The sequence below is a fragment of the Vigna unguiculata genome, chromosome 10, assembly GCF_037176805.1.
Source record: "Vigna unguiculata cultivar grain cowpea cultivar isolate G323 ecotype 2 chromosome 10, ASM3717680v1, whole genome shotgun sequence".
Lineage (NCBI taxonomy): Eukaryota > Viridiplantae > Streptophyta > Magnoliopsida > Fabales > Fabaceae > Vigna > Vigna unguiculata.
This window is the reverse complement of record NC_140801.1, coordinates 5594581-5621092: the sequence shown is the minus strand read 5'-3', so window position 1 is coordinate 5621092 and position 26512 is coordinate 5594581. Positions and strand designations below refer to the sequence as shown.

The window sequence follows — 26512 nt, the reverse complement described above, 5'->3', positions numbered from 1 at the left end:
GATTCAATACCACTACATCAATTCTCGTCAAGTCCATCAAATATTTAAGGGTAACTTGTGCAAAGTACATTATACAAATGTACAATAATACTTAGTATATCTGTTTATGGTAGCATATGAGATTGTAATGAATAGTACATTAATATGAATAACATTTAAGTATTTTGCCACATTTTCTATTTGAATAGCATTTGGCTTCTGTTTCTAGCTAGTTTTGGTTTTCTGATTGAAAATTTGCAGGTTTAATGTGTTGGATATGAAAGAAACAAAACTTGTATTTTAAAAAAATGACACCTTTAGCCTCGGTTGTAACCAAAACCGAGGCAGAAGTTTATTTCAATTTTTTTTATTTTTAATAGCTAATATGCCTCAGTTTGGATATAACCGAGGTAGTATATCTCACTTTCTGCCTCAATTGGACTAGACCCGAGGCAGAAAGTACATTTTATTTTCTTTTTTATATTTCAGATACCCATTAGGCCTTGGTTATGGAGGGAATCGAGGTAGTAACGCTCAAATATGTCTTGGTTCATAACTGAGGCATAAACAATTGTCATTTTACCTTGCCTGCATATGACTCGGGTGCGAACTCGAAGCCAAAAGTTAAAAATAACCGCGTCCATTTCCTTTCCCTACACTGACAAATACCTATTAGGAGCACGAGATATTCGACCAGATTGTCTTAGTGAAATTAGTATAGATACAAGTGGCAGATTGGAGTCGAAAAGGGGAGTGGAAACTTGTTGTTGTGAGGATAGTGTAGAAAATGTGGGAAGAATAGCAAAATCATTTGAAGGAAGAGAAAGACAAGGAAACATAAATTGCCTATCGAAAAATGTCACATTTCTGGAAATGCGAAATGTTGATTAGAAGTATCACAACACACAAAAACCTTATGAAAGGGACTATACCCCAAAAAGGCATACTGGACCTGTTATTCCTCAAGCTTAGGCCTTTTAAGCGGGGGTTAAATGAACAAAACACACACATCCAAAAGTATGTAAAATACTATAATCAGAGTGAGTTTGAAAAAGGCGAAAAAAAGGAGAGTCAAAATCAATTACCATAGAAGGAAGACGATTGATTAAAAACACAATAGTATATAGAGCTTCCACCCAAAATTTGGATGGAACAAAAGCTTGTACAAATGTGCGACTCACATTAAGCAAGTGACGATTTTTCCATTCAATAATGTAATTTTGCTGAGTATTAGCACAAGAACATTGAGATACAATACCATTTTGTTGAAGGTATTCTTGACACACATGAGACATGTATTTACCACTAAGATTTGAGCGGAAGGTTTGAATTTTGTTTTGGATTGAGTCTCATCATATGCCATGAATTTCTTAAACATGAAAAATACTTCAGACTTAGAGTGACGAAAATATATCCAAGTGATTGTAATCATCGATAAGTGTGACAAATTATTTATAATAAGCATGAGAAGCAACAAGAGGCATGTCCCAAACATCACTATGAATTATTTCAAAGCAAGACGAAACACGGTGAACACTATTTGGAAAAGGAAAAGTTTTACTTTAAGCCAATTTAAGAACAAAAAAAGAAAAATGAGTATCAAGAAGAACAATTTTATTTCCCAACAAACTAGTTTTAAATAAGTGAGACAAAAAAATAGAATTTGGATGACCAAATTTTCTATGTCAAACCTCATAGATATTTAGAACATTATTACAAGAGAAAGAAAAATGATTATAAATAAATTGGAGTGAAAACAATCATCCCACTTTAGGCCCCTTCATGATCACCTTCCCCGATACTTGCTCTTACACAAGATAACCAGACCGAAAAATTTTAACATCACAATTATTGTCTACTAATTTACCAATAGACAATAAATTTGAAGCTAGTCCAGGCGAGACCAGCACATTCTAAAAATCAAGGTTTAGGTCACCAATATTAATGGTAGAAAGAGTATTTCCATTAGCAATTTGTATTTTCTGGGAACCATTATAAAAATGTACATTGTAACATCCCGACCGGATATTACGGATTTAAAATAATAAAATAATAAATTAATAAATAAACCTCATTTATTAAAATGTCATTTCCCAAAACACGGGAAATTTAAAACATTATTCAATACGACAAAATTCGATTAAAGCTAAAGTAATAATCTTATTACAATTTCCAAAATACGACAAAACAGAAGAAAACATAATGTATTTCCTAGCTCAAGTCCCCAAGCTAACCCTCTCTCCATCTCTATGCATCGCCAGCATCACCTGTCATATCATTTGTTCTCGTGTAACGAATCACATGATCATCACCAAACACAAACAAAAAGGGTGAGCTCATAATGAAAATAACACATACATTAATAATATCAATTACCAAACTAATTTAGTCTAGTTAGTTCTTAGCCAAGACCTTAATACCCCAAGGCTTTTCAACCTTCAAATCACACAAATAATTAACCTTGGACTTAGGATTTATGATGCTCACACGAACATGCCCGCTCGTGGTCTTGCCTCTACGAACCTCCTCGCTCGTACTCCTGCTCTACGAACCTACCCGCCCGTAGTCCAACACACGTGATCCACCAGCTACGAACCTCCCTGCACGCAGCATCTCTTAGATGTGAGCACGAAACATACGAACCTACCCGCTCGTATCCCCACACAAGAGTAACAAGATATGAACCTTCCCGCTCATATCATCACGTGTTCACCATCATCCATGAACCTACCCACTCATGGCACCACATCTCCTGATCCAAGTCTGCATCCACGCGTACAAACAATACACGCAAGCTAATAATTGCAACACTATCGCATGGCGCAGCCTAAGCGTCACCAAACAAAATTAACGTGCAGATCGCCTAGCAGAACCTTCCCGTCGCCAAGTGCCAGGCTCCAGTCAGACCCATTATTTTAGGGTCTATCGCTTGGTGGAGCACCCCTTGTCGCTAGGAGCCAGTGGTGTAGGGACATTCATACTGATCCAATCGTATGGTGGACACCCGTAGGTCACCAGGCGCCATACCAGTAGCGTTGTTCTGCTGGTTTTGGCATCCAAGTTAGGTCACTCCTTAATCTAAAATACTACAAAAGGTATTACTGCACCCTCACATATCAGGACATGATGTTAACTACCCAGCCATACCACAATCGATTCAATTATTTATAACTCATATTCATAGGTCAATGTATTCTAGACATTGATTCATCATAGCATGACATACGTGCATCACAAAATAGTAATCATTCCAAATGGTTGAGTGCCAACATTTAAGTACCTGTAATGCCATGCAATCAAGCACCATGCACAACCATAATTCTTACATCAAAATTCCTAAGAAATTTTATCATCATAAAACCAAAAATACTACAGTAATGCATGCCATATTTTGCAAATAATAGACCTCAAATCAACGATCTGACAAATAATAACATTTGAATTCACTAAGAATCACTCATACTCATAGGAATGGAAAACTATGGAAAACTACAACACTCAAACTACATCAAATGATACATAAACATCAACATTGTTAAACCAACAACAATCAAAATTTTAAAACAGCAACATGTTGTTTTAACATTCCCACAGCAAACCAAATCTTGCTTAGTAAGTCTGCCAATAATTAAGAGTCGTTCAACGACGCCAATTCTTCCAAAAATGCTAAGTCACTCTTTCTTTTGCAAATTAATTCCATTCCCTTAATGAATATTTATCGCAGACCTTTTAAATAAAAATGGTCTCGTTTCATATACACTCCACCAGATATCTCTTCGAATTAATCCGTTTAGCCAATACGCCATTCAATACACTAGAACCACCACACATAGTTGAATATATTAAAATTTGCATCGCTTAGAAAACTAATTTTTTTGCACCACTTCATACTTTAATTTGTCCCTTTAGAAAAAAAATCTTACACCTCTGCACAAATTAGATCCAACCCTTTCACAATTATGCACACTTAATCTCCAAACCCATGTGATCGCCCACTAAAATTACTCCACACACTTAACTCTATAAAATTGCATCACATATTATTATTACCATATTATCTACACCAACAAAATACTTCCAGTAGCTTTTAATATACTTGATCATTGTTGATCTCTAAAAGCAAAGTAATGAATCTTTATCAAAATACGCACCAATTCACTACACAAAATTCTCCATAAATTGCAACTAAACAAAATGGTTTGGTAACAATTCAATGCCTAGCCCGAGTACTAAGAATTTTTATTTCTTTCTTTCCCTTAAATTGCACAGTTTCATATTCTTTAATTATATTTCAGCCTAAAGAAAAATAAATAAAGAATATTATAAATAACCAATTTTGAACCATAACATGAGACAGAAAAATATTACAAATCAAACCGTTCAAAATTGATTTTTTTAAACAACATCACCACCACCAAACTTTTCTGTTTATGTAAAATTCATAAAGGAAATAAGGTTACGTTTCTATTTATGTAAAATTCATAAAGGAAATAAGGTCAGTTCCCCTTACCTGGATAATTCTTACTCACTTGGAAGAATTAGGACCTCTCTTGTGCCACCACTAGTCCACCCTTGGACTTCTCCCAATGCACTTGATGCTCTGCTCAATTCCCCTCAAAATCACCTTCAGACTCTCTCTCACTGCCAAATTCGTGTGCCCTTTTGCTCCCTCACTTTTCCTCTCTTTCTTCTCCAAAAATCAACTTAATTAGTGGCCATTCAAAGACCATTAGTGGCGCCTTCCCAGCCCCCTACGCTGCCCATCTTGAAGCTAGGTTTCTCTACCCCTCATATTCTTGCCTAAAGAAAATTTGAGAAAAAAGAAAGTTTAATTTTTTCTTAGCAAGGTTTGAACACACAACCATTCAATCAAAAAGAAAGTGCACAACCAATTCATGTTTCGTGATAATTCCTATAATTTTAGGGTTACATTATCACTACTCACATTCAATCATAACATTAAAATAATGCACATTTTAAAATATCATACAATTGGCATACATAGGACTTGAACCCAAGTCCTCTCAACCCAACCAAGTACTCTCAACCATGTGAGCTAGTACATTTTCACATTAAAATAATTCGCATTAAATACCATAAAGGCTCCTACTATGCGCATTTATTAAATAATTATTTATTTAATTATTTAAATTTCTCGGGTCTTACATACACTGTGCAAATTTTGAGAGGAACCCGTCATGTGATTAGAAGGGTGAAACACATTCATAATGACTCTATAGAGCAGTTACGGCTACCACAAGGGCATGTATTCGGATAATTGAGTTAGAATGGTCTTTGATTATATGGTTTATATTTATTTGATTGTTTGGAGTGCATTGTATTGTGATACAACATGTTTTATTATTATATAATGTTCCTTTTTCAAATTATTTTACTCTCTTGTGTTTATTTGTCATGTCTGTGCAATAATCACCTTATTTGTATGAGTAGATGAAGATGCATATATGGAGGCACCTGTGAAGGATAAGGAGTTAGCAGTTAGAGTTGCGAGATGCTTTGGGAGCATGAGTGGTTAGTTTAACATCCTAGCCGGATATTACGAATTTAAAATAAAATAGAATAATCTGAAAATAAATTAGCATTTATTTAATTGTCTTTCCCAAAATGCGAGGAAAGTAAAACATTTGTTACATCGCCATAATTCAAAAAACACAATTTATAAATGACGATTACAAGCTCATGGAATGGTAAAATAAATGTTTACAAAAATATAAAAATCCGCAACCCAATAAAACTTCGTAAAAGCTTCCCCAAGTGAGCCCCTCTCCGACTCTATGCCTCACCAACACCACCTACAACATCATCTGCTCCCGTGTACTGAATTACACAATCATCGTCAAACACAAGCAGATAGGGTGAGCTAATAGCATAAACATATACATAAACATAAATCAAGTTTACGCACACACTCGTCAAAGAAACTTTATCCTCTTACTCCATAAAGCATGGCCACCACCATGTTTATCCACATTCTACATATTTAAATGATGACCTTAAGATATCTTTTGTTGCCACAAGCCACAACTCGTAGAAACACGTGCATGAAAATCATGTTACAAACCATACTCCATAATGTTAGGTGGAGTTCCCAATATGAACCTGTGATTTATTTTATTGTATTATTATTTTCATTATTATTATTATTATTTATTATTATTATTATTATTATTGTTGTTGTTATTGTTGTTGTTATTTTTATTATTATTATTTTATTGACCGTACGATACTTTGGGGCAATGGTGATGTGTTTTTCCTGATTTGTATATTATTTGGTTGTCCATGATTGTTGATGGACGTTCTTGATGGAGAAGTGGAAGGAAATCCATGGAAGACACCAAGAAGTAGATGAAGTGCAACGTAAATGAAGATATGACCAAGAAATGCTCTCGGTAATGAAGGTTTTTGGTGAAGATGAAGAGTAGAAGTGGTGTTATGGTATGGAAGGTGGCTAGAGGAGATGAAGGAGAAGGATATTCATGTATGCTCTCAAATTAATAGAAGTGTGGAGTAATCTCAACACTAGCATCTATTAGCAACTCAAGAGTAACCATTACAATAGTTGAATGGCTCTATTTACAGGCACATGGCCGACCAAATAAGAAGAAAATGCAACAAAGATGTAATGCAAATGTAGCTTGGAGGAGAAGCTTGATTGGAGACCATGTGATTTAGGAGATGAGTCTTAATGATGCCTAGTGGCATGTCACACTCTCCTTGCCAAAGTCACACGCTCCATGCTACCATCACATTCTCCTTGCTTTGCTCATGCTTTTCTTGCATCCAAGTGTAAAGAAAGCTAAGGATTCTCGGCCAAAGATAGTAAATTGGGCTCGGCCCAATTGATCCAAAAGTGTTCTAGCTTTTTGTTGAAAGCAAAGCCTAAACAATGACCCAATTTAAATCTAGACTACTTCCTTCATGCAGCAACTCATATTTTAGAGATTTTTTTAGCCCATGTGAATAATGTAAAAAGCCCATGATTGACTTGATCATCTTGTGAAAGGCCCATGTGAATCTTCCTCATCATGCTTCGAGTGATTGGGCCTTGATGTGGGCTTGGGCTTGTTGATGCACTTGAGCTTGGGCTTGTTGGGGTCACATATATTGTGTGTTGGATGTAACACTTTGTTTTGATGGTTTTACGTAAATTTATTGTGATTCTCTTGGATGTACGAAAGCAAGGATATGGTGTTCATGTGTTGGGATACACGTATCGGAGAGGCATGGATGTGTCTAGTGGATATTGATTAGGAATGTGGATATTTATGTGGTTGTGTTTTATGTATGACCATGTGATACTGTGTACTTGAGTTCAACTTAATGATATGAAAGTGTATTGACTTGCCATGGTTGCATGTTTTACGTGAATTGAGTGTCTTGTGTAAATATATTGATTGGAACCTATTCTAGAATGCCAAAAACCAATAAATTACAAGTTACTAGTGTGTTGCTTGGCGAAACGGTGTAAACTGCCAAGCGATATGCCATAAAGAGAAGTTTTCGCCAAGCGATTAGGCAATTTTTAGACCTGGATCAGATTCTAGTTTGTTGGTGTAAGACCCGTGAAAATTAATTTATTAAATAATTGATTAATTAATAAATGCAGGTAGAAAGCGCCTTTATGGCATTAATTATTGGTTTATGTGATGTGGAAAAGTATTAGCTCAAATGGTTGAGAGTACTTTGATTATGTGAGAGGACTTGAGTTTGAGTCTTATGTATGCCATTTATGTGTTGTTGTTTTATTATTGATTTTTTATAATATGTATGGGTATGGAATTGGCATTGTGAGCTTATCATGATTGGAATGTATCACTAACATGAATTGGTTGAATTGGTTATGCACTTGAGGGGTGACTAAATGGTCATGGGTTCAAACTTGGTTGGGAATGAAATTGGAACTTTATTTTTAAAAGTGTAGTTTTGGAGGGAATATGAGAGGGCAATAGAAAATCTAGAAGGGGAAGCCAAGAGGGGCTGGAAAACATCCTATAATTATCCTAAATGAGAATTAAACACACTAAAAGCCCAATTTCCTTTTATTTTTAAAACCCATCTTAAAGACACTTATAAAAGCCAAATGTTAAGTAAAGGGAAGGGAATTGGCTTTTGAGAGGAGCATGAGTTCTGAGGGTGTGAGAAGAGAATTGAAGGCTGAATTGGGAGGGTATTGGAACAAAAGAGTGGGTAACAAAGGAACATTCTCTTTTTCCCCAAATTGAATCAAGAACAAGTTAGGGGAGTTGTCTTTGTGCATATGAATTCATTGATGTGTGTGCTATGATTCTGGACTTATTGGTTTTCTCACATGAATTCTAGATGATGTACATTTTCGTATCCTATGTACTGTGAATGCAAATTGGTTGGTTGGACATTTGGGTGCAAAGTCTTGTGTGCTTATATTGGGTATATTGAGGGTTTTGGTATGGAATTTGGTAAAGATGACTCAATTTCGAATTGGGGTAATATCAATAGATGAAGTAACATGTTTGATGTGTGCTAGCCATTGTTTTATGCTGGGCAATGATTGAATTCTATATTGGTATGTTTTGTTGTGTGAATTGGGCAAAGTTGGGGTGAATTGAGTGCGTGAACAAACTTGAGACCATGCAAGTCTCGCCCAAGCGGGTCCACCTCGCCTAAGCGAGAGTTGCAAAGTATCACTTTGGGTTCTGGTTCGTGGTTCTCGCCTAGGCGACCAGGAAAAGGGTTGAGCGACATGGTCTCTCGCCCAGGCGAGAGGCACTCACCTAAGCGAGGTCACGAGGAAACCTGAGAGTTTTGAGCGCGATATCTCGCCCAGGTGAGAGGTTTTGAGTTTTGAACGACTGACACTCTCGCTTAGGCGAGAATGGCTCGCCTAAGCGAGTTCTCGAAGTGCAGGGGTGATGTTTTTGTCGAATACGCGTCTAGGCGAGGTCTGTGTGTTGTTTTGAGCGAAGGTGTGACTCGCCCAGGCGAGAGAATCTCACCTAAGCGAGACAACGTGATGCAGCCACTGTTTTGAGCTCACTCAGGCGAGGTGAACTAGCTTAAGCGAGGCTGTGGGCTTAGCTTGGGCGAGAGTCCCTGGCTTAAGCGAGTTTATGCGATTTTTCCATGTTTGTATGTGCTTGTGGGTGTGATTTGGATACTTTTTCCTAAGTATAGGATGTATATGCATGTGGTGTGGTGTTTGAGCTTGAAGGACTAAGTCCAATAGGGGTTTGGGATGTGCTTGGTAGTTGAAAACATGATGGGCATGGAACTGGTTGAGTTCCTGTCGGCTACTAATGGGTGAGGAGTCCATAGTATGGTGATTACATGTTACAGATCACACCCTAGTTTCAGAAAACCAAAAAAAAAAATCAAATATGAACAAAAATCATCCATGAATACCCAAAACATAAACCCAAAACCCATCATAAAACCCTCCATAAGTAAGAGAAATAGGCGTTGCAATACAAATTTTGAGCGCTACTTTAACAATTAATTTCTCATGAAGGGTTTATGCTTCCCCCAAATTAGGGTTTCTGCTTGTCTAGTACGTGAAGGAGACAAGTCTAGTTGGTGAAGGGGACTGTTTTTGGTTCGTCAAGCTCGTTCTTCTCATTCGAAAAGGGGCATCAAGCTCGTTTGTGAAGGGACCGACCTCAAGCCGGTTCGTGAATGGGCTTGGTTCTGGTTCGTAGGGAATGGTTTGTGAAGCGACGATGATGAAGGGTGAGGATGACTTTGGTGGTCTCAAAATTAAAGCCATGAAACTGAAATTTGAGAGTGAATATTTGGTGGTCTCGTGAAAGTCAATATTTGAGAGGGAAATAGTGTGAAATTTGAGAGGATAACTTTAGGTAACTTAAAAATATATAGTAACATTATACTTAAATAAAATTGTAATCGATTCTATTACTGTTATTTTATAACCAAAAAATCAGTCACTAAATCGGTCACTCATTTAAGAAAATATATTTGGTCACTGATTCGGTCACTAATAATTACTGTCATTTTCAGTCACCGAAAACGGTCACTATTTCCCACTTTTTTGGTAGTGAGATCTGTAATATTTCTTTCTAACCTGACAAAGTCAATAAAGATAATATCATAATCAGTAATTAAGTTTTTAATAAATGTGTCTCTCATTCTCATGTGTCAATTTTATTTTATTGACATTTTACTATAAACTTTAAATATAACTAATTTAATTCTCAAAAACGTTGAAAATAAGGTGGTAGATCATTATATAATAAAGGGAGCAGCAATAAAGCATCTATCCAAGAATAAAGGTTTACTCTCAAGAATACCTCCGTCCAAGACATCAATGAATAGGAGTGAAGTAACCCATTTCACCTAGTATCCCGACGGCGGAGTGAAGGCTCTCTCCCTTGAAAGAGAGCCAAGCAGACTGGTTAGGTCTTTTACCATGGCTTAAGCGGTGGCTATAACCTATACTGAAAATAGTGGTTTTTTTTCGATTGTAGGCAAATGGGATGGGTTTATTACGCATATGGGCAAATTTTTTAAAAATTATGGAAGTAGGCAAAACGTTTTGGGGGCGCACGTTTTCGTAAGAAGAAATCGTGTAGCCCCCATACGTTTTTGTGGGTCAGCGTGGTCAGAGGGGAAATCGTGGGGGGGTGGACGAGATTTAAAGAAAAACGTGTGGGGGGGAACGACATTGAAAGGAAATCGTTGGGGGGGAGCACGTTTTTAGATGAGTAATCGATTACCCCATACTGTAATCGATTACTGCATGTTTTGCAGTTTTCTGGGTGTAATGTAATCAATTACAGACGAAGTGTAATCGATTACATGGTTAATGCATTTGTTGGAGTGAAGTGTAATCGATTACATTGCAAATTTTGAAAAACAAAGTTGTTAAATTTGAATTGGATACATAGGCGAGCATAATAATTTGTTCTCATTTAATAAAGTTTTGTTGGTCCATAAAAGAATAAAGTATTTGAACTTTTAGTTGATGAAGGCATAAGACATATTAATGTTCATAGAAAATTGTCTTAGTTTTGACATTGTAGAAAGAAGAAAAAAACATTGAAAATTAAATTAATTGAAATAAAAAATGTACAACTTATTGACGAAATGGACATTGTCCCCTATGATGACCCTCAGTGCGACAATAAGAGCATTTTTTTGGCTTATCCGTAACGGGTTGATCCATTTCGTTATGGATCCTAGTCCTTGGAGGTCGTCCGGAAGCCTTACGCCTAGTTTGGGGGTCTGGAGTGAAATTAGGACCTGTATATGTTGACCAATAGTCCTCATTTCGCAGGGGGTGGAATTGGACTTGATAAGCCTTATTTATGTTATCAAGGGTGTAAACTGGATCGATAAAATTTGAAAGTGGCATGTGACCAAAAGAACAAACAGCTATGACGTGCTGACAGGGTAATCGACTAGCTTGGAAGTGACCACAATCACACCACCAATCGTTTAATCTGACAGTGAATGAAATTGGTTTTGGCCGATAGTGATGGGGGCTCGATATCTCTTGCACCTCGAATTCTGAATTATCTCGATCGTAGCGTTGAACATGACAATATGCAGATTTCTGTTGATTTTATTGGAGCAAGGTTGTGACATCTTCTGGATATTGATGTCCAGCTCTTAACATAGAGTCTGCCTTTAAGCCGCGTTCAACAAACCAGGCATTTATGTTTTGAAATGTAATTTTCAAAAGTGCACAGATAGGTAATGAGCGAGCCCCCTTTAGCACAGAGTTCATGCACTCCGCCAAGTTTGTTGTCATGTGCGTGTACCTGCGCCCCCCATCATAAGCCTGAGACCACTTATGTAAGGGGATTTTATCAATCCAAGCTACTGCTTGTGGGTATTGGGACCTCATAGCTGAAAGTTTTGCTTGCACGATAGGTTGTTTGACTTCATAAGCTGTGAAAAAGAAATATAAAATGAAATGAAAAAGTATTATGTATGGGAAATATTTTGTGCATCTGGAATTTAAAGTTAGGAAAACGTCTTACCCAAGTTAATGAATTGTTTCTTGAGATCGGCATTTTTGAAGCGATTGTTGAAGTTGGAACCCAGATGACGTATGCAGTAGACAGAGTGAAGATTGTCTGATTCCCAGTCAACTTCTTCCGATCGTAGGGCTGACAAAATTCCCTTGCCTCTGTCAGTAATTAGGCAGAGATTTGGTTGAGGAGTTACATGCTCTCGCAGTAGTTGAAAAAACCAAATCAATGCCTCCTTTGTCTCATCTTCTACTATTGCAAATGCCAAAGGAAATATGTTTCTATTTCCATCCTGAGCAATTGCAGTAAGCAAGGTGGCATGATATCTGTCTGTTAAAAAGGTTCCATCCACTTGAACAACATGTTTACAATACTTAAAACCTTCAATGCAAGGTCCAAATGCCCAGAAGCAACGTTCCATAATGTATGTGGAACTTCCATCCTCAGCATCAATATTAACTGGAGGACCGGAAAGTTGAAAAATTGTCCCAGGATTGGTTTGCTGGGCAGCTAGTAACCATCTGGGAACTTCATTATAAGATTGGTCCCAATCACCATACTCCATTGTTATTGCTTTCTCCTTCGCAATCCATGCTCTTCTATATGTGACTGTGTATCCGTAACGAATTTTGATGTCAGCGACCAAGCTTTTGATGTGAATGCTTGGATTTGTGCGGACCAAATGAAAAACAATTGAAGCAATTTGGGTGGAATCTAGGTTGCAGTGATCTTGTGACATTAATGCAGAGAAACACGTATGTGTACCTTCAATGGACTTGATTTCCCAATGATGTCGGATTTTACTATAACTGGCCCTCAGACGTCATTGACATCCATTGTTGTAATGGATGCATCGTGCAACATAAAGATGCGGTTTTGATTCTACCACATTGAAGCTGTATCCATTAGTGATGTGATAATGTTTGATGGCAGACACCGTTGCTTCTTTAGAATCGAATTGCATGGCTTCTTGTAGTTGGACTTCCCCATAGGGATTGAAATCCATAGGAGGAATTGGGACAATTTCTTGATTGTCTGCATTGTCTTCCTCAAAATCATCGGAAGTAAAGTCTTCGACAATGTCTGGAATGATAGGTTCGTCATCAATTGGATTAGACGAAGAAGATCCTCCATAATTCCAGGAATTCATTCTGAACAGGTTGGTATGGAAGGTTACACCGGAATTTTTTAGATCCAAAAATAGATCAGAAAATTGCAGATGTGAAGCTTGTATGCAGAGAACTTTTGATAAGAGAAACAATGGTAGTGTGGTTGAATATATACGCGTTTAGTAACTACAATGAATTGGAGTGGGTTGGTGTGCAAAAGGAGGGGTCAGGGGGTGTGAAAAGTAAAAAAAAATTAATTTTTTAAGAAAACGTGCACCCCCCACACGTTTTCTACTAGAAAACGTGCCCCCCCACACGTTTTCTACTAGAAAACGTGCCCCCCCCCACACGTTTTTTATTTTAAAATCGTGCCCCCCAATACGTTTTCTATTTAGAGAACGTCCACCCCCAGCACGTTTTGTTCTTACATTTTTTCGATTCTGCGTGATTCCTGGACTGCACCTGCCATCATACTATTACAAATTCACGCTTCTGTGGTCAAATTAAATCAATCACGCTTCTGCACATTACTATTGAAAATAATGCATACCTTTTTGATAGTATTCACAATAATGGTTTGATTGGAAATGTCTCTGCCACCTGCAAATATAAGAAATAGTATGAGATTCTCTGAAAAAGTGATTATTATTGAAGAGAAGGTTTGAGTGGCAAACATAGGTAGCCATGTGGTGGTGTGCATGGAGGTATAGGAAAATAGTGTCCTATTTTTTAGACATGTGGTGGAGTACGTGAGAGAGAGAAAAATGAGAAGTAAGCCATGTGAGTGAATAGTGTTGTGAAGTAGTTTAAGTATCCATATGAGGTGCAACATTCACATCACTGAATACTTCATTGGCTTCCCGTAGTTGTTGGATTTGCAGCATAGAAAAATTTATTTGTCCTCCGTTAACCTAACAGGTTTGGAAAATTTTATGATAATTTGTTTTTTGTTTGTTTTGTTAGTGATTAAGTTCAAATGATATTCTGTTAATATTTTCATAAACTTTGATGTAGTTTATTATGGCTCAGAACAACAACCTCCCAGCAAACTTGCCTGTGTTGCGTCATCAAGACGATCACATCACCAACCACATTTGGGAAGGAAACGAGAGGGTCCTCCGACCACGACGCCATTCTATCTGGATACTAAAACATACTGATCTTATTGACCCTAGGGTTAGAATGGTAATTGATGCAGCTGGTTTTGGTCACGTTCTGAAAGTGAGTAATATGGAAATTAACCACCTAATGGTAACAGCATTATGTGAAAGGTGGAGGACTGAAACTCACACCTTCCACATGCCACTCGGAGAAACAACTGTTACCCTGGAAGATGTTTCACTACAACTGGGGATGCCAATTGATGGTGAACCTGTCACCGGTGGAACTTCAGGAAACCTACTACAACTGTGTCAAGATTTATTGGGGGATATTCCTCCCGAAAATATGTTTACAGGGAACCGGATAAAGCTATCATGGCTGAATAGCAGATTCCGAGAATTATCGGATGACGCAACACTGGCTACAGTTGGACAGTATGCACGAGCACACATCCTCATTTTGATTGGCAGCATGTTGATGCCGGATACATCAGCCAGTCTCGTGCATTTTATGTTCTTGCCATTGTTAGCAGATTTGGAGCATATTTCAAATTTTAGTTGGGGTTCCGCAGTATTGGCATGCCTCTATCGTGCACTGGATCACAGCACAAAATTCCATCAAGACAACATTGGTGAATGCATGTTATTGGTCCAGTGTTGGGCATGGGAGAGATTTACATGCATCTCTCCAGAAATACAAGCAGTCACGGAGGACGAGATTGTGGCTGGGCTTGCGTTTCCCTTAAGTGTGAGATGGTGTCGGCAAACACGTTCTGTGTTCCATGACCAAACAACTGTGGTTGGCTTCCGGAAAAAATTTGATCAAATTCAACCAAAGCAGGTTTATTATCAATCCATGCTTTAGTATTTTGTTCCTTGAAATTCCCTTAGTTTTATCTTTTCAAATTATTAACACTAATTTTTGCAGTTTTTATGGACACCATATCGACAGCCACATGTTAATCGCATGATAATAATAAATGTTTCTCCCATTAGTCGGGCATTGGTTCCTCTTATTTGTTTTGCGACGGTTGAATTTCACCAAGTTGACCGGGTAGTTAGACAGTTTGGCTGGCGACAAAACATTCCATCCGACCCGATGAACCTGGATGAGGTTCACCAAATTGATCTCCGAGGAAGGGGGGAAATTAATTGGAGGCAATATCATAATCGCTTTATCATGCTATGGAATAATCGCCATAATTCCATTGTTCAGGGCGAACCTTTCACCAAAAGCGGCCATCTGCGTGATAACTCGCCGTACATGCAATGGTACATAAATCATACCATCCGGTATATCACGGCTAATGCGCAATCATCCGATGATGAAGTGAGAATCAATTTATCATTCCCTGCATGTTAATTAAAGTTTTGATCATAATTGATTTGAAATAATAAAATTGATTTTTTTATTTTGTATTAGTATGACATGCCGGAGCAATATCAGAATCCGCCTTCACATCAGCAGTTTCGTCCGAATACACCCTTTTCCGGCCTCCTTCAGTCACAAAATGTATCTGCTGGATTTGGGAATTGGGATCACAGAATGCATCCTCCATCGTCATCTCAACAGGTTCCCAGTTCATATGGTTTTTTTCCAGCACCTTCAAACTTTGGATCAGGTCCAGCGCAATGTTATGGTGGTTCAAGTGGCCCACACATTTCTAGCTATGGGGGTGTTCCATCACAAATGTTTGGGACATCAGCACTAACTCCACCATCTGCATACCGAGGTGCCTCATCTTCACAACCATACTACAGACCTGAAATTTCATTTAATGTGTCAGAAGGAGGTTCTGAATCTGTGGAAGTGGAAGATACTGATGACGAAAGTGAGTCACCCCCTCCTCCCCCACAACCTGAGAGACGACCTCGACGACCGACACGAAGGCCACAATGTGGCACAGGCAGCCACCGTTGAATAATGTTGTTGTGAAATAAACTTATAACATTATGGGACAATATGGTACTTTGTATGTGTATTATTTCAATATGTCAATTCCATATGTACGTAATGAATTCAACCTTTATCATTTTGTCTTTCTTCATTCACTCAATAATTGTGGAACTACTATGCTTATAAAAACCACATCCCCACACTACATCAAATGCAAAGTTTCAACTTCTCAACACATCAATTGCTTGACATCTCCTTCCTCTTTTTCTTTGTTAATACAAAACCCAAAGATGGAACAATTTTCCCCTGAAATGTTTGGCATAACAGAGTCACAGGATTTCTCCAATTCATACATAGCTGCCTTATACACAAACGGTGAAATCAAACTCTGTGACGATGGGGTGAAGTTCATATGTCAGACTCCAGAGATTGTTCGCATTCCATACAACTGCACATACAACATGCTGAAGCAAAGAGTTTGTGCAGCCATTCCAAGCCAGTCACACACAACCATTAACAACCTATACTTCAGACGACCCACAATGACTTCTGAAGGAAATGTTGTCTATGACGCATTTGAAATAAAGACAGATGAACATGTTTTTCAAATGTTGGAATGTAAGTCTTCTTTCCCTTTGAACACCATGATTGAATTGTACGTGACTTTCACAAGATCACCTGAAGAAATACTTTCTGTATTAACTACAAACACCCTATCATCATCATCCTCAAACACTCTCCCAACTTCACCAACTATTATTTATTTTGGTGGACCTTTAAGGGGTGCTACTATCATAGAGAGTCGATTAGGTTTTGGTCTTGAGTTTCGTTCCGATTCCACGAAAACATTCTCCATCACACATAATTGCACCTACAATGAATTATTACAAACCGTAACTCAATTAGTGGAGTGTGGTGACCGTAGAGTTGTGAAGCAAATTGACTATCGTCGCCCTTCAACAATACGCAATAGGCGACTATATCATGACACCGCGGAAATCAAATGTGACTTTGATGTTTCACAAATGATCAGTCGTTGGACACACGTACAAAGTCTAGACCAATCTGTCAAAAAACCGCGCATCTCTTCCTATATCGAGCTTTTCATCCAAACTAGAGACATCAGACCACCAACACCTTCCGAAGAATACCAAGATATCAATTCTGGATGGTTTGTGGATCACCGCGGAAGAAGAAGATACAGATGGTTGCCGTAAATTGTTTTTTTTATTTTTTATTTTGCTTTCCATTTGAAGTTATGTGCAACTTATTTCGCATTTTATTTCTCTTTAATTAATGGAATATGTTAAAGTTTCTTATCAATGGAGTACAAAGGCCAAAAAAATAAATTGTTATCATGAAAGTGTGTGGTAATCGATTACCATGAAAGTGTAATCGATTACAATTACCAAAATTTGGACTTGTAATACCACCGTAATCGATTACCAAAACCCAAATTTGTTCAAAGTAATCGATTACCAAAGGCTGTAATCGATTACGCAAGCAACAGGACAACCTGGAACACAAACAATACCTTCGTAATCGATTACAACACCCCTCGTAATCGATTAACAGGAGAATTTGGCAAAATTGATTTCTACATTCGTAATCGATTACACAAACACTGTAATCGATTACCACTCTACCACGAACCACTGCAACTGATTCTTTTCCTTCGTAATCGATTACATAAACCCTGTAATCGATTACACAACTTTCAGGAGCCCCTGGAATGTTATTTTAAACGTCGTAATCGATTACACAAACCCTGTAATCGATTACGACTCGTCTTCCACTATAAAAACAACATTTTCTCTCTCCGCCGCTGCATCAAACAAACCCCACCCGCGCCTCCATTCTCTCCTCCGTGAATTCATCACTCTGCCTTCATATCTTCACCAAATCACATCCCGTTTGTTGCAATCTTTCTCATTTTCAATTCTCTACAAAACCCACCGATTCAAATCTTCAAAAACACCCTCAAATGGTAGAATCATCAAGGAAACGCAAGACTCAAGTTGGTGCTCGCCGCCGCCGTGGTCCCGCCATCAACGAACCTGAAGAAATAATCGAACCTTCACAACCACAGAGACTCTTCTCTTCCGTAGCACAATACGAGAGGTATAATTCAAAATTTTCTGCCAAAGATATTCTTGAACCCAGATATCCTGATGATTTTCTTGCTGAGCAAAATTTTGAGTGCTATGATATACTCCACAACTTGGGATTATTACCTTTTTTGACTAATCGTCAACGTTATTATCCGGAATTAGTTAGGGTATTTTATTCCAACTTACAAATTACTGAGGAAGGGGTTATTCTTAGTGAAGTTAAGCATGTCAAAATTAGGATGGATATAGATATGTTTTATCGTATCACTCAATTGGGCACTCAAGGGGTCTGTTTTGAGGGAAACATAGTTCAGGAATGGAGAGATGATTATTCAAGTCACAATGCAAAAATGATGATTTGTCGTGACAATGTAAATATTGGAGGAAGAATACTGGCAGGGCAAATGAGAGTGGAAACACGTATCCTGCACTACATCTTATGTCGATGCCTAGTGCCCCGATCAACTAACCTTGCCCAAGCTACTGAAGAAGACATTATCTTAATGTGGGCAATGCTGACCGGAAGGCAACTTAACTGGGGTCATCTGATTAGATATCGGATGAAAAAGGCATTAAAAGACCATGCCCCTTTACCATATGCTAATCATATTACTGACATTTTTATTAAGTTTAATGTTCCTCTAGATGATGAACCATTTGAGGAGATTAATTGGAGAACAGGTCCAATTGGTGCTGAAGTGATTCATTCCTTTGGTTTTGTAAAAAACCAAAATGGTGAATGGATTCATAAACGTGATATGCAGAATGCACCTATTCATGATGACCGAACACCATCTCCACCGCCTCAGCCTACCCAGGATGCATCTGCTGCTATGCTTAATGATATTATCCATGAAATCCGCGATCTCCGGGCTTTTGTTGGTTCAAGATTTGACAGTATAGATGCTCGGGTTGGACAACTTGAGGAAGACATGGCTTATGTGCGGCGCCAATTTCCTCCATCTTAGATGCATTTCAAATGTTTATTTTCATTCAAAAACTTTGTATTTCTTTAATGCACTTTGACATTGATATTATTATGTTAGTACTTTAATTGATAGTCATTTTTTTTTCACTAATATCACTATTTTTTACTCTCATATTCGATTACATTATACATCATTGTTTTCCTATCGAGTGAAATGTTTTTTTTTTTCAAAAAATTTCGCTTGTAATCGATTACACAACGTGCGTAATCGATTACACAATACCCAGAAAACTGCAACACATTTAGTAATCGATTACAAACTACGGTAATCGATTACTGATTAAAAAATGTTATACCCCTGCACGATTACAACATGCAGTAATCGATTACAACAAACCGTAATCGATTACCACACCAAAAACGTTCACACCCCACACGATTTCCCCTCTGACCACGCTGACCCACAAAAACGTTTGGGGGCTACACGATTTCTTCTTACGAAAACGTGCACCCCCAAAACGTTTTGCCTACTTCCGTAATTCTTAAAAAATTTGCCCATATGCGTAATAAACCCATCCCATTTGCCTACAATCGAAAAAAAAAACCGAAAATAGTTCAAAATGACCGAACGGGCAAAAACTAAATCTAAAAGCATTAAAAAAAAAGTCTGTTGAGAAGGGTCGGCAGCATTTTGCGAGTGTCGTTCGGGGGCATCGGCTTCAGCATTATCTCCACGTCGGCCGGAATATCGTGAAGAGACTAATGTCATTTTTTCATTTTTATTTTCTTATTTTATGTAATACTTATCTATACTTTTTATTCGATCTTGATTTCAACATTTAATATTTTCTCATGTATTGTATTGTCACTCTCTCTCGATCATCATGCAACTTTATGTTTATTGGTTTCAGTAGAAATTAAATGTTTTCTTGATAGAGGATCTAATTATTGGGAATTGAAATTCAAAATGCTATAACTTCACTCAACTCGACGCAATAACGTCCGTTTTATACCTCTGAGTGGAATTTTTAGAGACGCTGATGGAAGCTTTTTCTTGTAGTTCCCCTCCCAAGAGAAGTGTGCAAAGTAGCAATTTCATTTATGGAGTGAAAGAGAATCATGGGCATGCAGAAAAGGCCAAAAAGATGTCACAGATAATTATCCTCAAAACATAATCCATCTATTATTTCAACCGGAGACCAAGCTAAACTTATCTAAAAAGCTATGAAACAAACTTAAAAACCTAAACAAGATATTTTACCTCTAATTTGTCAAATTGTTATATGTGAAAAGGCAATTCAAATCATTTCATTTCTTAATACTCATGTTCAAATCCAAAATAATAGCAAAACATAAAAAACTAGTTTTCACCCGGTTTTCTCCTTAATTTTAGCTCGTACATGGGTTCAACTATCTCACTATTCTTCCCTTTCTTTTCTCCTATTTCAGCTAGCATAAACCTAAATATACAGTCACGATATGCACTCTTCAATCATCCAGAACAATATTAAAGCATAAACAAGTTTTGAAATACGATACCAGAGCAAGCTAGACTTCAAAGTCAATATAAAGAATTATAATGACCTTTCAAATATTTTTTTTTTTTAAAAGATATGTCTAATGTGAAAAGAGACTGCAATTCTTATGCTTTTAAAACATAAAAAAGGGGTGTGAGCATATAAAAAGAGACACGATGTTGTGCTTTTAAATAAAAAGTAAAGTTAATACGTTATATAAAAAAAGTAATTATTCTGTTGGTATTGTTGAAAGTGGGTGTTGGTCTAATTTCTTAAATGGTTAAAGTAAAAGAGGTTCTGTAATGGTCTAAACGCGCTTCCATGAAAAAATTATTATTAATCGTAGCGTGCCATGAATGATTGTGTCGTTAAAGATGATGTATAAGAATTATTGTGCTCTCTTGTTCTAACAGTTGATGGCCTCATCAATTCCTTCCATGGAATTCGCGTCTTCGTCATCCAAACGCCAACGAAGATATGATGTGCTAATCAACTTTAGTGGAGAAGACATCCGCAAGAAATTTGTCTCTCATCTCGATTCTGCCCTCTCTGCCGTTGGACTCACCACTATCCATCACCACCACAATGCAGTGCATATCCAACAACCTATTCTCAAACTTTGTCGGGTAGCAATTGTTGTTTTCACCCAAACATATTCTGAATCTGCTTGGTGTCTTCATCAACTTCAACAAATCATTCAATGGCACGAAACTTATTGCCAACATGTTCTGCCCGTATATTACGAAATTCGGCCATCTGATGTACGACTTCAGAAGGGTAATTTTGGAGAAACCTTGAAGGCAACTGCACAACAAGCATTTTCAGGACAACAACTGGAGCATGGCATGTCCATGTGGAACCTTGCACTCACCAAAGCTGCAAATTTGTTTGGATGGGATGATAGCAATTACAGGTAAATCACTCACTCAATCAACCATGCTTTTAAGGTTGTACTTTAATTTTGTTAATATGACTTCTCCAATAATTGCAATTGAACTTGAAGGAGTGATGCTGAAGTAGTGGACAATATTGTTAAGACCGTTCTTCATTTACCAGCCTTGTCTGCTACTAAATTTCCTGTTGGATTACAGTCCCACATGGAAGATCTTATTCAAACTATCAAAAACAAATCCTCAGAAGTTTGTATAATAGGGATATATGGAGGGGGAGGATTGGGTAAAACCACCCTTGCCAAAGCCATCTACCATCAAATTCATGGTACATTTAAGGAGAAATGTTTCATTGAAGATGTTGCACAAGTTAGTAAAATAAGAGGGCATGCTCATTTACAAGAACAACTTCTTTCAAATGTTCTAAAAACAAAGGTGGAGATACATAGCGTTGAGATGGGTGGCAGAATGATTCGGGAAAGTCTTTCTGGGAAAAGGGTGCTCATTGTACTTGACGATATGAATGAGTATAGTACTCTTTTAGACTTATGCAGATGTCGTGCAAGGTTCAGTGAAGGAACTGTGATAATTATTACAACAACAAACGAAGGCCTACTGATAAGACATCCAGTTGATTCTGTATTTCGGATAGAGCGAATGAATGCAAAGGAGTCCCTTGAGCTTCTTAGCTGGCACGCATTTAGGGAAGCAAAACCAAAAGAAGATTACAATGACCTTGCAAGAAAAGTAGTTACTTATTCTGGAGAACTACCTCTACTTCTTGAAGTCACTGGAAGTAGTTTATTTGAAAGGACGAAACGAGAATGGAATGGTGTATTGTTTGAATTTGCAAAACGTCCCCAAAACAATGTTCCTCGGAAATTGAAAATAAGCTTCGATGTTTTATGCAATCAAATAGAAAAAGATTTATTCCTTGATGTATGTCGTTTCTTTGTTGGTAAGGGCAGAGTTTATGCTACAAACATCCTAAATGGCTTCGGAGTAGATGTTGATAATGGAATAAGAGTTCTCACAGAGCGTAGCCTCATACAAGTTGAAAAGAATAACAAATTAGGAATGCATTCGTTGCTACGAGAAATGGGAAGAGAAATTATTCGTGAAATTACAGGAAAGGAACCTGGGAAGATTAGTCAACTGTGGCTTGATAAGGATGTAGAATATGTACTGACAGAGAATACTGTAAGAACATTCTTTATCTATGGTTTTGAAACTTTTTTTTTTGAAGTGTTTACTTTCTCATGTGCAATATATATGTTTTTCTTAGTTCTTTTCATCGCAACGGACAAAAGTCATTCAGAGATTGCCTGTGAAAATGCTTTTAAACATGAGAGATTTCTTCGATCCTTATCCAGAGGTAAGAGAGCCACTGCTGAAACTCACTGAAAATTCCGAGTACCTTTCTAAGAAACTGAGATGGATCAGTTTGCAAGGATTTTCTTCAAAATACCTACCCAACGACTTTTATCTGCATGACGCAATGGTGATTGATTTAAAGCATAGTCTTCTTCGAGTCGTCTGGAAAGAAACCCAGGTTTTATTATGACCCATTCTTCATTGAAACACAAAGCTAAATTAAAATAAAATTGTAAGTTGCTACTGTTTCCTTTTTTATTTTCGTCTCTAATATTTTGTCAAAAAAAACTATCTTGGTGTAGATTTTGAGGTCGCTAAAAGTCCTTAACTTAAGCCACTCCATGCACTTGATAGAAACACCTGACTTTTCAAGAATACAATGTCTTGAACAGCTTATTCTAAAAGATTGTCCGAGATTGCGCAAAGTACACCAATCTATTGGATGTCTCTACAATCTTATACTGCTAAATTTGAAGGATTGTACAAGTCTAAGAAATCTCCCCGTAGGGATATATATGTTGAAATCTTTAAGAACTCTCATTCTTTCTGGTTGTTCCAAGATTGACCTATCGGAAAAGGATATAGTCCTATGAAATCCCTGGTAACTCTAATTGCTGAAAATACAGTTGTGAAACAAGTCCCTTTTTCAATTGTAAGCTCAAAAAGTTTTGGATACATATCCCTATGTGGATTTGAGGGATTGTCACATAACTTTTTTCCTTCTATCATTCGGTCTTGGATGTTGCCAACAATGAATCCAATATCTTATATTCATCCGTTTTGAATGGATGTGAAGGACAACAGCTGGGATGATATTGTGCCATTGCTTAGCACCCTTGCAAATCTTCGAACTGTTTTGGTGCAATGTGACACTCAGCTTCAACTATGTAATCAAGTAGAAACTATTCCGGTCGAATATGGTATAAATAATCAAGCAGAATCAACAATTTCAAACCATCATTTCAGGTCTTCTTTGATTGGTTTTGGAAGATACAACGAATTCTTAGATACTATTAACAATAACGTATCTCAGGTTCTTCTCTACCTTTCCTTTTGTTTATTAACTTCACCATCATTCTAGCAATTAAGCATAAAATAATTCTATTGCCACACAACTTCATCTAAAATATTCTGGTTTTCGCAAGCAACTAATCAAGTGATTATGCTTTTGTTTCGACTTTCTTGCTTCACAAGTATTATATTCCAGATCATTGTAGGAATATACGAAAAGAGAGGAAAACAGAAGTGCATTCTAAATCCCTAACGGCATGATGGTGATATATATACACATAAAAAATATCAATCATATTTGTTTATATTAATTACCATTGATATGTTTTGCATTTTGTATTGCATTGTTGTTGGGTTATTGATGGCCACATTGTAATTTCTATTGTTAAAATAATGGTTACATAATACAATTTGAATAGCATAATTAGATAAATGAAGAAACTTTTTATCTTATGGTACAGGTATTGGCAAGCAGTGAGTCTTATGATATTTCTCTCCCAGTTGTCAATGATCCTTATTGTTTGGTCCATATGGGCGAGGGACATTCTATTTTTTTCACTGTGCCTCGTGATCTTGAGATGAAGGGAATGACTTTGTGTGTTGTTTATTTATCAACCCCTATGATCTTTGAACCTGAAGTTTCTACTATCTCAATTGTTAATTACACAAAGTGTACATGCCAGATACACAAGCATGACCCAATAATTTCCTTTAATGATGAAGATTGGCATCGAATAGTGTCAAATTTAGGATCTGGAGACAAGGTAGAGATTTTTGTGAGTTTTAGTCATAGATTGGTCGTAAAAAACACAATTGTCTATCTGATATGTGGTGAGTCAAATAACTTAGAAAAAGAGCCTGAACAAATGAAGAATTATCTCAGTAAGTTCATTAGAAAGTTGTAATGTGAGTTGTGATAAGTCATTCATCTTGTTATTAGAACTGCGGGATCACTTTAGTTATGGAATTAATCCAATTTACATTTATAACTATCATTATAGTTTTCAGTTGCAATTTTTAGTTTTCAGCTTTTAACTAGTGTTTTTTTTCTTTTTTCAAATCTATTTAAATATATCAGTTGTTTTCGATTTGCATTTATAAGTTCCATTATAGTTTTTAGTTGTAATTTAAATAGTTTTCACAAATTATTTTAATTTTGTGAAAAAGGCTTTAAACTAAATTCTTATAAATTAATATTCATTTCATATGTCCAAATACAATTTTTTAAATAGATTCAATAAAATAATTATTTAAACAAGTATAAAAACTATTTATACTATCGTGGGCAACATTTTTATTGACATTTTAGACTTCCAGTATTGTAAAATGGACTTATATTATGATAAATTACAATATTTATACTCTGTGTGTCGCTTATATAGAAAGTGTTACTCACTGTGCTGATTAAAACAAGAATAGTCATAAAAAAGTTTATAAAATAATTTCATTACGTAAGATTCATCTACTTCCTATAGCATTAGGTTACTTTAGTGATTCCTTTTCCCACATAATTACAATTCCCAAAAAAAATCTTTTTCAATATCAGCTAATGTTATCATTTAAGAAAAGGTATAATCAATATATATAAGTTAATAAACAACTATTAACCATACAAAGATCCTAACGTTCATAAACAAATTATAAAAGAAGGTTGAGGATGAGATGAGCACGGCTCCACAACTTACATAGGGCAAGATGACCTCGGCCCCCGATGGCAACATTACCTTAATAGATTTAATAGATTCAATTAAGGATAATTGATGGAGGATTAAGGTAACTAATTATCATTAAAGAAATCCAAAATGACACAATCAAGCGAGCGGCCCTGTAGTTCCGCAAAAGAAAATGTAGGATGGGCTGGAACGTTGAACCCGTTAGTCCGCATAGGCTAAAGATAGGACGGGACGTTTGCTTCAATTGGGGTACACTCAATCAAATTCGACCAAATTTTCATTAAGATCGACTCATCCTAACATTCAGCTTCAGCCTGGACCAACCATTTTTTACCTTCTATCCAATTCGATCCATCTTGAATTTTAGTCTGTCTTGACTTTTGACCTGAATCGATCCATCTCAATCCTTTATCCGAGAAAGCTCATTTGAAATTTTCGTCCAAAACTGCCCACTTTAACTTTGACCTAACCCGACCTGTGTGATACAATATATGACCAGAACTAAAAGTATTATTTTTAAATGTTAATTAAAATCACCAAATCCACCTTAACCTGAACTAACCTATCTGAGAGAAGAATTTGAAAGTTAGAACTTTTATTGGACCCCGTTAATTTCACAGTTGTAATAAACTTTACAAAAAGTTGTTGGGATAATCCCATCAATGTGGTATTATTGTATATAAGCTAAATAAATTTCCTTTAGCATAATCCAAGATGCAGTCCACTTAGTTGGGTGGATAAATTTCCCAAAAGAATTTCGCAAATGACCTCCAAAACAATTGTACGAACACGTTAAAATAAAATAATACACGCTAAGGTCAAGCTAATGACTGATAATGCAATAAAATAAGTCCAAGAAAAATGTGACCAAGACCTTTTGAAATTGTTAAACCAAAACCAAACTGTTATAGTCTAATATGCTGACTAATCAGTATT

General features: G+C 36.8%; 1 protein-coding gene and 1 pseudogene across 2 annotated transcripts; one reads left to right on the top strand and one right to left on the bottom strand.

Moving 5' to 3' along the window:
* Positions 1 to 11612: 11612 nt before the first annotated feature.
* Positions 11613 to 12705, bottom strand: LOC146882041 (uncharacterized). The gene has a single exon (XM_085667249.1). The coding sequence runs from the start codon at positions 12703 to 12705 to the stop codon at positions 11959 to 11961; it is 747 nt and encodes a 248-aa protein (XP_085523375.1). The 3' UTR covers positions 11613 to 11958.
* Positions 12706 to 20928: 8223 nt separating this feature from the next.
* LOC114165787 (disease resistance protein RPV1-like) lies at positions 20929 to 24917 on the top strand (annotated as a pseudogene). The gene is made up of 5 exons (XR_003599783.2): positions 20929 to 21541; positions 21632 to 22718; positions 22804 to 23070; positions 23195 to 23925; positions 24365 to 24917. The product of XR_003599783.2 is annotated as a disease resistance protein RPV1-like (transcript).
* The last annotated feature ends 1595 nt before the right edge of the window (positions 24918 to 26512 follow it).

Coding starts and splice junctions, on each gene's coding strand:
- LOC146882041 (XM_085667249.1), bottom strand. CDS start 12,705: ATGTCACAAGATCACTGCAACCTAGATTCCACCCAAATTGCTTCAATT.